Source organism: Acomys russatus, chromosome 2, assembly GCF_903995435.1.
Source record: "Acomys russatus chromosome 2, mAcoRus1.1, whole genome shotgun sequence".
Lineage (NCBI taxonomy): Eukaryota > Metazoa > Chordata > Mammalia > Rodentia > Muridae > Acomys > Acomys russatus.
In genome coordinates, this window is record NC_067138.1 from 11,530,345 (window position 1) to 11,547,357 (window position 17,013).

General features: G+C 45.1%; 1 protein-coding gene and 1 long non-coding RNA gene across 5 annotated transcripts in view; both read left to right on the plus strand.

Moving 5' to 3' along the window:
• Positions 1-12,561, plus strand: part of Mrps28 (mitochondrial ribosomal protein S28) — a 102,015-nt gene extending 89,454 nt beyond the window's left edge. Inside the window, exon 3 of the mRNA XM_051158367.1 lies at positions 12,313-12,561. Within this exon, the coding sequence (XP_051014324.1) occupies positions 12,313-12,481 (169 nt within the window). The 3' untranslated portion in view covers positions 12,482-12,561. The remainder of the gene's footprint in view (positions 1-12,312) is intronic.
• Positions 2,023-3,573, plus strand: LOC127200233 (uncharacterized). 4 transcript variants are annotated; one of them, XR_007832031.1, is made up of 5 exons: positions 2,023-2,667; positions 2,800-2,851; positions 2,981-3,024; positions 3,244-3,323; positions 3,455-3,573. It is a non-coding gene; the product is annotated as an uncharacterized LOC127200233 (long non-coding RNA). The 4 variants fall into 4 exon arrangements; XR_007832030.1 differs by lacking the exon at positions 2,800-2,851 and having other exon boundaries at positions 2,023-2,675; XR_007832032.1 differs by lacking the exon at positions 2,023-2,667 and having other exon boundaries at positions 2,761-2,851.
• Positions 12,562-17,013: the final 4,452 nt, after the last annotated feature.

The following is a 17,013-nucleotide window of genomic DNA, read 5'->3' on the forward strand; positions in this document are numbered from 1 at the left end:
TTGGATCCAATTGATTATGTTGATCTATTCATGTCCTGGGGTTCCCAGAATGGGAAGAGTGCATGAGAGAGGCCGTCCCACCCCCTCTGATAGAGAGGGCTTTACTGAAGGGACTCCTTTTAGCCTAACTTCTCCCTTACATAGTGCTATTACCATGTACAGATGAACTTGTTACACTTGGAGGCCCTCCTTGGTCACAGTAAAGTTGTGTCATCTGCTCTTGTCTTACTAGCCCTTTGGGTTGTGTAGGATGTCCTGTCCTGTACTTGTTTATACACAGGAAAAGTAATTCTAGGCTAGGTTTTCTCAGGAGCTTGTCAAAATTCACCTTGGAACTTTTTGAAAAGCAGATTGCCAAGTCCCACCTCACATTTGCCAGACCTCTCTTAGATTTCATCTGCAAATGTGTATGTTGAAGAAGCCTCAGTGCTTCCAGTATGTTGGTGTGTGTGTGTGTGTGTGTGTGTGTGTGTGTGTGTGTGTTTGTGTGTGTGTTTGTGTGTGTGTGTGTGTATGTGTGTGTGTGTGTGTGTGTGTATGTGTGTGTGTGTGTGTGTGTGTGAGAGAGAGAGAGAGAGAGAGAGAGAGAGATTGAGAAGAACACTATTCAAGGGACTGCAGGAAGTGAGCAGCATTCCTCAGGCATGTGAAGGTCACCAGACAAGATGTAACCTCTGTTTCTTGAGGCTATGGCTAATAGGGACAATAATGTCCATATAGAAATAACTGTAATACAGAGTGAAGATAAAGAATCCAGAAAGCCACGTCAGAGATATTTTAGAGGTTTTTGTGTTTTGTTAATGCATAGTATATATGATTGCGCAATTTTCTTTTAATGTTCATGTCATTAGAATTCTCAGACTTTATTTTCATGTAGTCCAGGCTGATCATAAACTTATAGCTCACAGCCACCACCTCCACTCCATGCTTGGCTTGTCATCACATGCTTGTCACTCGGCGCAATAAGGTCTCTGGTTGGCTTCCCTTTCCTTCACTGGCTCACTGGGGATAATTTGTAGAATTGATATAATTTATAAAGACAAAAGCAAAATTGTTTTTTTTATTATTATTATTAAGCTTACTGCATCTAAAGTGGGAAACCATTGCCCTCCATAGATTTCTCAGCCCTCCTGGGGCTTCGGTGTGAATTTTCTGCTAGGAATTGTCCACTTACGTGACACAGAGCCACATTAATGCAAAGCTGAATATGGGCGGTACCTTGTTCAGCAGCCTCCTCAGTGTCGGTGTAAGTAGAGCTGTCTTTTCAGATGTGTGTGACACACTCAATTCCTTTTTTAAAGATAAGAATCACTGGCCCTGCTGCCATGAATCTTACTTTACAGCTACCCAATGAGTAATACTCTTAAAATAAGTTCAGAAACAACCCAAGTGACTGGGAAGGGGAAACAAATCCCATCCATGAGCCACTGCGTGCTAGGTAGTAGACAAGGCAAGTCCAGAATGATCAAGTAACTACCAGTCCACATTACGGCAAAATTCTAGAAATTAGAGATCGTCAAGTAGCATGTGAATTTACTAACTACTGTTAACTACTTTTTTTGAGGCAGCCATTGAACTTGCTGTGTAGCTAAGGATTATATTGAACCACTGATCCTCCTACTTCCACCCCCCAAGTGCTGGGTTTACAGGTGTGCCCCACCATAATATACTCAGCTTATCAGTGTTAAGAACCAAAACACAGGGTGTTGTACATGCTAGTGAGCGCTCTACCAACTGAGCTACCTTTTCAGACCCCAAGAGTTGAATACTTGTCATATTGACTTTATAAGAATACAGAGATAAATGCAGGACAGTGTCAGACCCCGTGTTACAGAGATAAATACAACAGTCTCCAGATCCTGTGTAGACAGCATGAGCCACCTGATGAGTCAGGCATTTCCATAGAGACCATCCATACCTAGTACACGGAAAGGAAGGGCAGCAATGTTTTCTGTGGTGAGTTTGTGGTTTTTGTTTGGTTAGTCGGTTTGATTTTGTTCTTCCTGTTTGTTTGTTTGTTTGTTTGTTTGAGATAGGGTCTCATTATGTAGGTTTGGCTGGCTTGGAACTCACGTTGTAGACCAGGCTGGCCTCAAACTCAGAGAGATCTGCCTGCCTCTGCCTTCCAGAGTGTCAGGATTAAAGGTGTGAGCCACCACACCTGGCTTTGATTTGGTTTCTTGAGGAAAGTTCTCACTATGTAGACTTGGCTGGCCTGGAACTTGCTGTATAGCAGACTGGCCTCAAACTCATAGAGATCTACCTCTCTGCCTCCTGATTGCTAGGATTAAAACCATGTAACATCACACCCAGCCCATGTGTTAATACATATTGTTATATCCTATTATCCAGTTTAATCTTCAGCAAACCTTCAAAGTAACTGCACTCTCTGTGACATAGGTACAGAAACTGTGGGCCACAGAGAGCAGCTTACCAAAGATTAATAGCAGAGCTCAAATGTGCACCTATGTCTGTGACTGCAAAGCTCCTTCTTCCATGACAATTCAAACAATAGACTCTGTTCTGAGGAGGGAAATGAGTAGAAGCCACATTTGGTGTGTTCCACCTGGATACTAAAGAATCAATACAGGTAGAGCAAAGGGCCAAGCAGTGCTGACAAGAGGTGTACAGGTGTAGAGTACACCCTGAGGCCCAGGCTGACAAGAGGTGTACAGGTGGAGAGTACACCCTGAGGCCCAGGCTGACAAGAGGTGTACAGGTGGAGAGTACACCCTGAGGCCCAGGCTGACAAGAGGTGTGCAGGTGGAGAGTACACCCTGAGGCCCAGGCTGACAAGAGGTGTACAGGTGTAGAGTACACCCTGAGGCCCAGGCTGACAAGAGGTGTACAGGTGGAGAGTACACCCTGAGGCCCAGGCTGACAATGGTGTACAGGTGTAGAGTACACCCTGAGGCCCAGGCTGACAATGGTGTACAGGTGGAGAGTACACCCTGAGGCCCAGGCTGACAATGGTGTACAGGTGTAGAGTACACCCTGAGGCCCAGGCTGACAAGAGGTGTACAGGTGGAGAGTACACCCTGAGGCCCAGGCTGACAAGAGGTGTGCAGGTGTAGAGTACACCCTGAGGCCCAGGCTGACAAGAGGTGTGCAGGTGTAGAGTACACCCTGAGGCCCAGGCTGACAAGAGGTGTGCAGGTGTAGAGTACACCCCGAGGCCCAGGCTGACAAGAGGTGTACAGGTGGAGAGTACACCCTGAGGCCCAGGCTGACAATGGTGTACAGGTGTAGAGTACACCCTGAGGCCCAGGCTGACAAGAGGTGTACAGGTGTAGAGTACACCCTGAGGCCCAGGCTGACAAGAGGTGTGCAGGTGTAGAGTACACCCTGAGGCCCAGGCTGACAAGAGGTGTGCAGGTGTAGAGTACACCCCGAGGCCCAGGCTGACAATGGTGTACAGGTGGAGAGTACACCCTGAGGCCCAGGCTGACAAGAGGTGTACAGGTGTAGAGTACACCCTGAGATCCGAGCTCCAAGAAGAGAATGGCAGCCCTCGTGTCCAGAGATGATGAAACCTGAAGGACTAAGCCAAAGAAATAGGTGTTAAATAATGAGCAAAACCAAATAACTAGTTGGATGTTACAGGGAAGAGGCAAAGAGGGGCCCATATGAGCAAAGCTGATTGAACAAATCACTGACAATGTGTTGAACACAGTCCAAGAATGGAGTCATATGAGAGAATTCAAGTGTGTGTGAGAAAACTCCAGGAAAACTAGAGCCCTGTGGCCTCGGTTTCTTCAAAAGCATGGAATTGTTCCTAGAATGTGTTTTGTGCTCCTCCCAGGTACAGTGGGCAGGAATGAGTTTACTCCAGCTGTTGTTATTCTTATGTCTCTATAGAAAACCTGTCTTTGCCACGTGTGGCTTGTCTTTGTGATTGAACACCTTACGCATGTGATTCTGCGTAGCCCTCAGAGTATAAATTGTCTGAACTCTGAATAAAGTTGGCCATTGCATGAGACTTTAGTCCGCCTCGTTTTTAGGCCCTGCTCTCCCAGGATCACACTGCCGTCTAAGCAGTAAACCGCAGTGCAGTGAGGACAAGTGGATCTACCAGAACACACATTGCAGCTCCCTGTAACGTAGACAAGAAGTGCTCAGCCTACCACGCTTGTGTTAACCTTCATTCCCAGGGAGTGGTCGGCTCACACGCAGTATGAGCGTAAGGGCTGCTTGCAGAGGATTTAAAGCTGTGCCTTGATTGTCTTGATACCTAATTTGTTTAAATAAAGATAGACTATGTAATCTTACTGTTTTACACATGGGAGAAGGGGCTAGAAAATGTGACTGACTTCATTGTTTCTAATTACACACACACACACACACACACACACGCACGCACGCACGCACACACACACACACACACACGCGCGCGCGCGCGTACATTCACTTCTATTATCAGAAAAAAAAAAGTAAACTTCGAAACAACAAAACAACATAAATGTTTACGTGCTGGCCATTCATAAACCTCTAGGAAGTATGAGCAGACATTTGGGAGAGTAGTCATAGGTTTACCAACGCCGTTTTCCAGTGAACTTTCTGAACACATTGTTTAGGTAAGATCATTTTAAAATTAAGTGATAAACGTGTCATGGTTGGAGGTTAGTGGTAAGCATTTGCCTAGCGTACATGCAGCCCTAAGTGTGATTCTCTGCACTCCGCAGGTGAGAAAGTAAACAAATAATCTTACGGTATTGAAGTGTCTCATTCTTTAAAGATTTATAGTTTCCAGAGCTGGAGAGATGCTTACCTCTTACGAGTGTGTGCTGCTCTTGCAGATGACCTCAGGCTGACTCCCAGCACCCACATGGGGCAGCTCACAAGTGCCTGTAAGTCCAGCTGCAGGAGGATCAGGTGCCTCTGGCCTCTGAGGCACCTGCACACAGACATATCCACACATACACACAGACTAAAAGTAATCTTTTTAAAAATGTTTCCTGATCTCAGCATGAGAATAAATGACATGCTTTTATGAAAAAAAAAAAAATGTTTTCCACCAAAGGAAAATGAGAAAAAAAAAAAGAAAAAAGGCAGGTCATTATTAGTTTTCATTTGATAATATTACATAATCCAATATTATATTGACCAATTTGAGTTATTATATATGACATCTGGTTTTACATATTTTGCTTAGTTCACTGATGGTTTTCTGTTTATTTGGTTTTGTTTTGTTGTTTTTTCTTACTTCTTACTGGTTCTCTGTGAATTTCATGTTATGTACCCAAATCCCATTTATCTTACCATTCTTTCATATCTTCCCTCCACCCTTGCAACCTCCCTTCTCCAAAGGAAAATAAAAATAGAAATAAAAATGTTTTAAAGCAACAAAAGGAGCCCCCCCCCGCAAAAAAACCCAAAGCAAATCCAGAACATTTGCCATGAACTCTACAGTGTGTCATAGCATGTCACATAGTATACCGTTTGACAATACATCTTTATTTGCAAATGTGCATTGCTATGAGTCATTCGTCTGGTTCAGGGCCTCTAGCTTCTCCCACACCACTGGGTCTTCACTTGTACTCCTCTCAGATACCCATTTTTGTGGAGATCCTGCAGCTTTGGATCTGCAAGACAGGTCCCTTCATGTACTTGCAGCAGTTCATAGATGGGGTAGATTTTGGGGTGGGCCAACTCATAGCTCTGGATCTGTGCCCAGGCGGTAACTGAGATGGTCAGCTGCTCAGCTCTCCTACACTTACACCAACAGGGCGAGCTTCCCAGCACTGCCCCAGTAGCTCATAAGATGCCAAAACTGGCGAGGAGTGGGTGGGGCCAGCTCTGTGCAGCCCTTGGATATCAACATGGTTCCAGGCAGCATCCCAGACCAAGAACATCTACATAGCCTTTGGTGGTAACATGGACCATAGACAATGACCAGACCCCTGCTGCTGCATGGCCATAGACATCAGTATGGCCTCAGCATCAGTACAGCCTGGTACTTCACCATGGCCTCAGGTGGCAGAATGGCTCCTGTCATCAGGCTGTTCCTCTCCTCCCTCACATCTCGAGTTCCACCTCTCTTCATAGTGCTCAAACTATCTAGCTTTCTCTCCCATCTGCCCACCATGGATACTTGCTCATCCTAGTGGCTCCTGCTGCAGGCAGGACATGTGGCAGGCAGGGCCGCTGGGTGTCTCCAATGTTTGTCCAACCCAAAGATGCCAAAGGAAATAAATCCCTGGTCAAAGTTAGACACAGGACAATAAAACTGTAATTCAACATAGAGGTGTCCAGTCTCATGGTTGAACCACCACAACCAACTAGAAAGATTAGCAGATAGGCCAGTGATGAGAAGTAAACGGCAGAACCTGTCCAGGCTGTCATGGGTCTCCATTCTGCAGACAGTGCTCTTCTTCCTGGGCTAGGATGCAGCTCTGGGAGGCACAGCAACTCGCACAGTGCTCTGTTTTCTCAAAGGAAGAAGGCATAGGTCCGTTGGCACTTTCAATTGATGGACAGTGCAGTTCACCATTTCCCAAGGAGCAAGAGCAGCACCTGCCTTTGCTTCTCTGACTCTGCCTCTTGTCACAGCACACAAACCATTTGGCTTCTCATTGTCTTCCATTCTCCACTAGTTGGTCCTTTCCTTCTCTCCCATCACTCCACCACCTACTACTTGGTACAAAGGAGATTTTTTTTTTTTTAACCTCAGAGGGACAAGTGAGGAGGCGCTGCCTCTGGACCCAGCAAAGGCAGTTAGCAGGTGTCTCTGCAGGAGTGGGTTTTTAAGGAAAAAGTGGGAAGTCTGTGCTAGGATGTCAAGAGAGTCCTGACTGGACAGGTTAGCCAGTGTAGCCAAAGAGTAAACTTTGATTGCTGGGTCCTGGTGTTTGGTCTCAGGAATGAGTCAGTGGCCAAATAAGGAACTAGACCAGGAAGGCTAGCTTTAAGAATGTAACCTGACAGTTTACCAAGGGAAGGGGAAGGGGAAAGGACAAAACCTGCTGGCGCCATGTTTACAATGTTTGGGCCTTGTTAGAGAGCCCTTCATTCCCGCCTTTTTGGTTTTTTTATTGGGTAGGTAGCATCATTCTCTCTGCTTTCTTCTCGATAGTATTAGGGAGTTGTGGTTAGAGACTCAAGGAAGCTGGAATGGTGGGCTGGGAAGAGCACCTGTCTGGGTTCTGCAGGACCATCTGGGCTAGGGAAGTGCAGGCAGCATCGGAGTAGTTTGTGAGGCTGGACCATGTACATGGTGGCGGTAGCCATTTTGGAGGCCTTTAGGATGTAGATTCAGAGGGACCATCTGGGGCTGGTGAAATGCTGGAGTAGTTTGCATTTGATTTGAAATCAGATAGGCTAGAGACAGAAATTAAAGTTAAGGAGTTACACAAAAAAATTCTCTTGGCTGTACATTTGAAACTTTTAGATCCAAGGTTTTACTCGTTGGGGGAGGGGATTCCCAAAACTAGGAAAAGTAGGGAGGGATCCCACCCCCAGGAATAGGCAGGTAAAGAAGTTTAGATTGTTGATTGATAAGAGTAGTTCTCTGGAGTCCAATTGACCTGTGAGAGGTGGATTTAGGTAAATTTCCTGAAGTCTATAAAAAGGAGATGAAAATTTTGCCATTGTTTATAATCTGTACTGAAATCTACCTTGTAGAAAAGGCAGTAGACTGATGTCATTGAGTCATAGTAAAAGTTTGGGGACCCAAACAATAGCATAAAGGAGGGAAGAAACCTGAAACAATTTTTCATACACCGTCAATTAATTTCTCAAACCCTCATAATTTACTTAAGCTTTCCTATTTCCAGACCATAGACCTTTATGACTTGCGTTTGCACACTCTTACAGTTAAGCTTTTATATCCTCGGACCTTAAAACACTTTCTTAGACCTTTATAATTTGCATTTACACACATTAAAACGTTTTCCTAGACTGTCATGATTTCAGACCATTATAACTTGATGGTTGGGAAAGGTAAGAGTTTGTATAGTGGAGGTGGAGTTAGTCCACTGGCATGCATTGTAGGTTTAGGTTAGGTTATATAGAAAGGTTTTCTCTGTTGGGGTGAGAGTTGGGTGGGTTTAGAGAAAGGATAGAAGGGATTTGCAGTAGAGTGCAATGTGTGATATAGGTAGTGAATACTGTCCTGTGTTGAAAGGGTGCTGTAGGGTGAATAGGTGGGGTGTAGAAACTGCTTGGATAAAAGAGATTGAGTGATGATGGGGTTTGAGGGCTCTAAGGCAGGTTAAGGGCAGAGGAAAGTGGGTTTGAAGATGTAGGCAGAAGGTGTACTATCTAGGGGTTGGGATTTTGGAGAGTGGGAAAGGATACAGATGGAGGCTGGGGAAGGAGCAGGAGGCATGTAGCACTGCAGTGGGAGCCTTTGCTGGGAAAGGCAAATTTCATGTTAATTTTGAAAAGGGAATAGGGCATGAGAGAATGAAGAGAAAGGAGTGGGAAAAGAGACGCCTTTGAGTGCTCAGGTTAAGCTTGGCGTTAGGAGGGGTCTGGAGGACTGACCACGTACTCTAACTATGGGTGAGGGAGTGGGGCAAGTGAAGAACATGATGAGGTGACCTGGCACAAAAGTGAGAGCCTAAGCTCCTGGGAAGTGATCGGTGTGGGTTTAGGCAGGTCAGTCAGTATCATCAGAGATCTACATAGGACAGTTATAGTAGAAGGTATAATCCAAATGGCCTATGTACCAATTAAAATGATAGAAACTTTCCATTATTTAGACAGTCGCCAGAGGCTCCTGTGGTCTTGATGGCCGGGCAGTGGTCATAGGTCTTTGGCTGTCCTATGGGGCAGTGGGCCCCTGTAGAGGCCCACTGTAGAGGCCTGTCTAATCAGGACTTACCAACTCCCGGTAGCACAGACGCCTCCTTTTTCTCTTTAAACACCGCTTCTACAGACACACACACACTGCTGCCGTTTCCTATCTATTGGCAGCTTCCCCCCATTTGTCCCTCTGGGTCCAATAAGGGGGCCCTATCTGAGAAACTAAGATAGAGAATAACCTAGGAAAAACACCTGGCATTGACCTATGTGGGCATGTACACACACACACATTTTCCTGTAGAGGAACTTGGGAAAATTGACCTCACAGAGTAGGTCAGGTCAATTAACCCAAAAGTGTTTATAGTTGGAGCAGAGCCCTGGCAGCAGATGAGGCATAGGGCAGTGTAGACAAGTGGTTAGTGTTACCATAATCCAGGTGGGGTCATTGTGTCCTGTCTTCTTTGGAGACCATGGAGTTTTTGTTAGGTATGTCTCTATAATGAAAAGCTTACACATTTTAAATGCAATATTCAGCCCATCTCTGAAGAGTTTGTAGACCATCAATCTAGTATGTCTTATTTATGTATTTTAGACTTAACTTTAATACATATACAGAGGCTAATAAAGCTTGTCATTAAGTGAATTATAAGTTAGTAGTTAGCACTCAGGCAGACAGAGGCAGGTGGATCTCTGTGAGTTTGAGGCCAGCCTGGTCTACAAAGTGAGTCCAGGACAGCCAAGGCTACACAAAGAAACCCTGTCTCAAAAACCCAAAATAATAATAAAAAGTAGTTTTAAAGGTTTTTAAGAGTTGAAAGTGGAGATAACAGACTTTTGAAGTATAGAACAGGGCAGGATATAAGAGATGTCGGCTCCTGTGTCTGTGTGAGCTGCATGAGGAGCTCCACTAGCGGAAAAGACCAAGCAGGCAGCTGTGGGGGGAGAGAGCTGGAGGGAGCTGGTTACAGAAGCAGACTGGACAGACAGACGGCAGGCGAGAGCTGAGAGAACAAAGCTACACAGAATCGTGTACTCCTAGGGAAGGAGAGGAAGCGTTTACTGCCGAGGGAGCTGAGAGGACAGGCCTTAAAGTGGATGCTATATAGGGAGAGGCAAGGGAAAAGGAGCTGCAAAGTGTCAGCTTGGTTCAGAGAGGCCTGGCTTGCTGCTGTCCAGGGGACCTGCCATGGCTGCTGAAGGCTGGATAGAATGTCTTCTCCCGCCCCCAACAAGACAGAGTGGGGATGCCTGACACTCAGTGGAAGGAGTCATCATCTGAGTCTTGGCACCAATGTAAGCCGGGGGGGGGGGGGGGGGGGGGAGATGGAGGGACTCGGAGTCCGTACAAAATACACCTACCAAGTTCTCAACTCAGACATGTAGTATCCCAGAGGGACAAATGGGGGGAAGCTGCCAATAGATAGGAAACGGCAGCAGTGTGTGTGTCTGTAGAAGCGGTGTTTAAAGAGAAAAAGGAGGAGTCTGTGCTACCGGGAGTTGGTAAGTCCTGATTAGACAGGCAGTCGAGTGGTTTAGCAAGAGAGAGGAAGTGGGGAAAGGCCAAAACCTGCCAGCGCCATGTTTGTAATGTTTGGGCCTGTTAGAGAGCCCTTCATTCATGACTTACACATCCTTGGTGTTAACACTCAGCTGTTTTCATGAACATAAAACATTACTACTGTGGCCACTGTGGTGTAACTGTAACGCCCTGTTCTTTGATTGACACCTTTCCAAGCCCCACAGACAACCAGTTTCTGGCAACTACCGTTCTCCTTGCCACATCTGTGAGTTTAGCCTTTCTGGTTTGCATGTAAATGAGACCACACACTTTCTGTGTCTGGCTTAGTCCAGTCCCATGCTGTCTTTCAGGTTTCTGCAACTGCCTTTATGTTTTATTACTGGTTGGTACAGTCTGTCCCAGATGTTCAGTACTTCACACTTTGAAGTTTATGCCTATTATATTTGTAATATTTTACTTCATTTGAAACTTTATAGTTTTAGGAAGATAAGTACTTGCTTTTTTCTTCCTTGATATTGTCTTTACTAATAAATTACAGTAAGATAAATGATAGTTTTAAGAACTGACTTGTTCAAATTTTAGAATTGAATACATTTTATTATAGTATAAAATATTAAGTAGCTGAGTGTGGTGGTACACATTTTTAATCCCAGTACTTGGAATTAGGATAATTAGGGCCAGCCTTGGCTACATGATACTCTGTTTCAGAAAAGCAGTGAATGACTAAGCAGAGAGCTTGGAAGATGAGGCAGTCCGTAAAGTGCCTGCTGTGCACATATAAGGGCCTGGGTGTGGCTCCCAGAGCCATCATAAAAGCTGTGTGGTAGCAGTGATTGGAGGAGAGCTGGAGACAAATGGAGCCCCAAAGCTCATTTGCTGCCAGCCAGTCTAGCCTGTTGATGAGCCTTGAGTCCAATCTGAGAAACTAAGATAGAGAATAACCCAGGAAAGACACCCGGCATTGACCTCTGTGGGCATGTGTGTACACACACACACACACACACACACACACACACACACACACACACACACGTGTGTTTATATGTACCTGCACAAATGCATACAGATTGTTAATCCCACAAATGCAGGGAGAAAGATCATCTACCCAAATCATGGCCAAATCAGCTAAAGCAAGCAATGAATTAAAGAAAGCTTTTTTTATTCATAGGCTATCTCCTCCTAAGGTGGGGTTCAAGAGAGAGGCATTGAACACGAGTGAGATACAAGGGTTTTGTTTTGTTTTGTTTTGTTGTTTTTTGGTTTTTTGTTTTGTTTTGTTTTTTAGTTTAGGAGTAGGGGGTTCCGTATGGGGGATTTGCCATATAAAAAAAAGCAAAGTTACATAATAACCTTCTGAAACAAAGACATGGTTGTAAGGTGGTCAAAATAAGGTGGTTATAACAACAGGTGGTCATAACACAATGGTCATAATAACCTTTTGAAACAAAGGCATGGCTGCCATTTCCTGCAACAGGCAGGATAGAACCGTTTGTAGTTAAAGTTACATGTGGGGCATAGGTCAACCCTTGAGACACAGATTTAATCATAAACAGGAATGAACCTAGATAGTCTTTACTATAAGATGGCCTTCAAGCCTAAGATAGAGGCAGGCTGCTTCATCAGTTTACCCACATGAGTATGTCCATACACCACACACTAAATAAATGAGGAAAGTAAAATCTTTTTTTGTTTGTATTTTGCTTTTGTTTTTCAAGACAGGGTTTCTCTATGTAGCCTTGGCTGTTCTGGACTTGCTTTGTAGACCAGGCTGGCCTCGAACTCACAGTGATCCGCCTGCCTCTGCCTCCCAAGTCCTGGGATTAAAGGCCTGTGCCACCACCACCTGGCCCAGAAAGTAAAATCTTTAAAGGAATTTTTAAGTTAAAAATTCTGATACACTGGAAAATCAGACACAACTGTTTCTCACATACTAGTGTGAACTTTCAGAGTTTGAACTAATAAAACTGAAAAGTAGAATTTGCATTTCATTTTCAAGTCTGCTCATATGTGACCTACAGAATTAATGGAGTATTGTTCTTACTACTTAGGAAGTACCAGAGGGGCACGAGGGTCCGGCTGCGGCTCCTGGATCTTGAGCTGACATCTCGGTTCCTGGGTGCGACCACAGATACAACTATACTGGAGGCTGATGCAGTTCTCTTAGGACTCCAAGAGAGCAGAGACTCAAAATCAAGAGACGAACCATTCAACACGTAAATGAACTCTGCCTGCTGCATTCGTACCTGTTTTGAGCCCAGAAAGCTGTCAAGAATGCAGTCAGAAAACGGTGACTAAGTAATTGAACAAAGCTGTAATAAATGACAACTCATCATAGCTCTTCCCTGTTGCAGTTATTTTGAGCTACACCCTCCTGGCTTTTTTTTTTTTTTTTTTTGGTTGGGGTAAGACAAGCAATTCTGAAAATGTCTCTAATTCAGTCAGTGTTTTGAGTACTCTCTGAACAGATGGGGTGATTTAAGCAACAGTAAACAAGTAATACAACATAGCTTGCCACGGTTTGGAGGTAGACAAAAATAAGAAAAATATTGTGCATTAGTGTTTCATACTCAAGAGAAAAACAAAGCAAGGATAGGCTACAGGGTCCCAAGTGCAGGCTGAAGTTTAGGTGTGGTCAGCCAGCATAAGGTCGCAAGAACAGTGACTCAGGAGGGACTTACAGGGGAAACGAGGGAGCCACAGAAGTCCGTGGGAGAGAGCATTCTCCAGTGTAGAGCCTCTGAGACAGGCCTGGGTTCTCTAGTTCGAGACCAGGAAGAAGCTAGTATAGCCAAAAGGAAGAAGAGCAGAGGCAGCTGGAGAGGAGCGAGAGAGCCCCCCCCCATCCCCCGCCCAGTCCTTCTGCACTTGCTTGCTGTGATCCAGAGGGTGGCCTGCTGGGGCTTCTTGGAAAAGGAGGGAGTATGAGCTGCCTTTGGTGGATCCTTTGGCTAGACTGACTGAGGATTCTAAGAATAAGCCAGAGTTGCCACAGGCAAACATGTCAGGAGACTAGTGGCCCATTGTCCCGAGAAGAGATGCCAGGAGAGTATAGGGACAGGTGGAAAGCTGTTGCAATCTGGGCATATTTTAAAGAAAGAACCAACAGCGTCCCTACACAGTGAATATGGATCATGTGGGAAAGAGTGGGCGGTGACATCAAGATGTTCTCCTTCTGCAATTGAAACTCTCACAGCGGAGTTGCAACCGTAGCAACTGAGCTACAGAGAGTCAGGTTTGAACTGTCCAGAGCTCAGTTTGGAACATGTTGAGATTGTTATTGGACATTTAAGTGGAGATGTCCGGAAGGCAGTTAGGTCTGGAGCTCATGAGATAACAGATAAAAAGCTTGTGAGCTACAGATATCATGTAAGTTTAAAAAAAAAAAAATGTTTTTTTAAAGGCAAGGGGTCAGGGAACATGATGGCACATGCCTTTAATGTCAGCACTCAGAAGGTGCAGGCAAATGGAGAGACGTCAGTTGAGACTAGCACAGTAAGTTCCAGACCGGCCAAAGCTACTTCGGGAGACCCTTTCTCAAAAAATAGAGAGTATGCATTTTCTTTGGCAGTTTTGTGGGTTATAGCATCACAAAGTTCTGAAGTGCAGGATGTAATTCAGAATTGAGCACTTGTCTTGCATGTATAAAGTCAAGTTTTATTTCAATGATACAAGAAAACAATAATTTCTTGTCTGAAGTCCCACTAGGGGCCAAGCTGATTGGTCTAACGGGCCTAAATAGTTTCACACAAGTGTCATTTTACCAGGGAGCCAGATAAGTAGAGTAATCTGGAACTAGTGTTTCGGTCAGGATGTCCAGGCATGGCCTCTAACAAGGCGATACTGACATGGACTATCTCTATGATGGCTGACTTTGTGTAAGAAAACAACATAGCTTTTCTGACCTGGTCCAAGAAATCACCTAACTTCACATCTTACCAGAGGTGTGGCATGGTCACATGGAGATGAGAGATAGGGCCCCTGTAAAGAGTGGACTCTCCCTCCAGATAAGAGCTAATCCAGTGCGGCAGACTGGGACCTGCCTAGGTAATCACTCTTACCCAGTACACCGTTATAATCTCCTATTTGCATTCCATTCTTGCACTTGAAGTAGCTCATGGTTGGGAATGCCTCTGTGGCAGGGATGGAGAGTGTATCGAAGGGGAAAGCAACTGCATATTCATGAGAGTCCTGTGACAGACATCTCACTGTGCTCTGGAGACTGGAGTCTAGCAAGTATTGATTAAGTAGTCTACTTACCTGTGGAGTAGACTCTAGAAAAAAAAAGGGGGGGAGGAACGCAGCTCCTGCAGCAAGACTATGAGCCTTCTCCCAAAGGCCTGCTGCTAGATCTTCCCCATCTCTTAGGATTCCAGAGCAAAGGCCAGCTGTTAACCCAACCTCAGCTTCCCAGGTGAACTGAGTTAGACAACGGCCCTTCCCCAGTTCATGGCCACCTGGAACCTGTGAATAGGGTTTTATTTGGTGTAGGGAAGTATATGTTACGTAACCATCATCCATCTCTGACACTGGACAGGCCATGTCACTTACTGTTTTTAATAGGAGCTTAGTGTCGACAGACCTAAAACATGCTTAGAACTTGGCCTTGCTCTGCACAGATCCTCAGACTAGAGCCAACCAAAGCCAGTGGGCCCACAGCCTGAAACCTGGCTGCCCCTAATCTGCAGACTGCAGAGTTCAGTGCTTATTGTTGGAAACCTCTGACATGGTGGTTGTGGTTTATGAAGCAGGAAGAGCCAAATGGACTGATGCAGAAACGAATCCCCAGGGGTAGCATTCACTCCAAAATTGGCTGTTGGACAGGAAATGGATGTTGTACGTAAGAAAAATAGTGTGTGTCCAAGTGTCTGTCACCTGCTGTGCCTTCAAGGACAGAAAGTAACTAGCTGGAACCTAGAAAATACTGACGTGTAAACTGCCTTAAGGTGACATGGTTTGAATATAAAGTGGCCCCCATAGTCTCAGCATCTTTAACACTTCGTCTCACTTGGTGGCAGTGTCTGGGGAGATGTAGGTCTTGCCCCCTCACTAGAGGAAGTTTGTCATTGTGGAAGGGCTTTGAGAGTAAAAAAGCCTCACCTCCTTCAAGCTTGCTCTCTCTGCTTTGTCCTCTTGGTTTAAGACATGAGCTCCCAGCTCCCTGTACCTGCCGCCATGCCTGCTGCTTGTTGCCGTGGCTCTGCTTTGCCACCACGGACTCCTACCCTCCTGAAACAGCAAGTTGTAACTCTTCCTTCTCCGGATTACCTTGGTTATGGTGTTCCATCACGGCAACAGAAAAGCAATGGATACGGTGCAATTGCAAGAAATGGATGAATTCAGGAGAAGACTGTATTGGAGTCTAGAACCACGTTAAGAAGCCGAGCATGCTGCACACGCCTGCAAACCCAGCTTAAGGAGTTAGAGATGGTAGGGCTTGCTAGCTGAGCCTCGCTGAGAAAACACAAAGTCAGGGAGAGATCCTGCCTCAAAGGAATAAGCTAGAAGTGGTAGAAGTGGACATTCGTTGCTCTCTTCTGGTCTCTGTCAGTGCACATAGGCACATATACCCATATACATACGTTCACATATACCATCTACTCACAGAGACTCAAATAAATGAATGCGTTTTAAATCATTGAAAAGCATCTAGAATATATATAGCCATAACGTCCACTGTTTTGAATTCTGGAAAGACTAAGGCTTGGCTGTCTCATAGTGTAGATAGAAGAATTCCCAGAAATCTTATATGCAACGTCCCATTAAATCCTAAATAAGCTTAAATTAGAGGTAAGTAAGCCTCAAAAAATAGAAGCTTAGCACAAGAAGAATAGTAGGTGTGTGTTTCATAGTTGATTAGAAACAAGAAAATAGCCCAGTTAAGGTTTTAAGGGACATAGGTTCATGAAAGCGCTTCCAGTATAGACTAAAAGAGACTTACACAGAGACAAAATGTGAAAGGGCCTCATAGATTTCAAATCTCAAGCTGGGCAGAGGCACCCACCAAGCTGATGAGTGGGATTCCCCCAGTGCACACCTAGTGGAACTGGAGCATGCTGTGAGTGGTGGTAGAGGGCCTTCTGTGGTTAACCTTTCCAAGGCGGAGCCTTTGTTCTAATTAGCTTGTGCCTCTTCTATTACTCGTTAGAAGTACTATCATGTTAATTATCAATTAAAAACACATTCATTATGTCACTCTGATTCATACAAATTTCCATCCATGTTTGTGTCTTGCCTGAAGAGTTTGTTGGGGGAAGTGCTACTCCTGAGAAGTTGACTTTTCCTTAAGGGCTTTCAGAACGAGGGCTTCTATTTCTCAATTTCTCACTGGAAGTTACCTTCCGTTCTTTCCCTATAACCCACCAACAAATCAGAGGTGGGGTGGGGGTTGGGGGGTGGGCAAGGATGGACAGACAGATACTGGCCAGCTAAAAACCCCAGGTGTTGTCTTACACATCCTAACCGCTAGAGGATCTCCCTCTATTTTGTCGTACTCTGCTGGTTAGCAGCAAGGTATTCTGGGAACAAGGACTACTTCCAGGACCTGACGGGACTACTGTAGAAGCTGTCTATGCCAGACATGCAGAAAACAGCTAATTCTCTATTCTGTTCCTGGATGTTTAGGTCTGGCCCAGATATAAACATAAGAATCAGCTTTTAGCAGGTGCCATGAGCAGAGGAGGCTTTGGGAGGGGAGGTTGCGGAATAGGGCCGGATGTAAGCAGCCATTAGCAGAGACACATGAGGGGGAT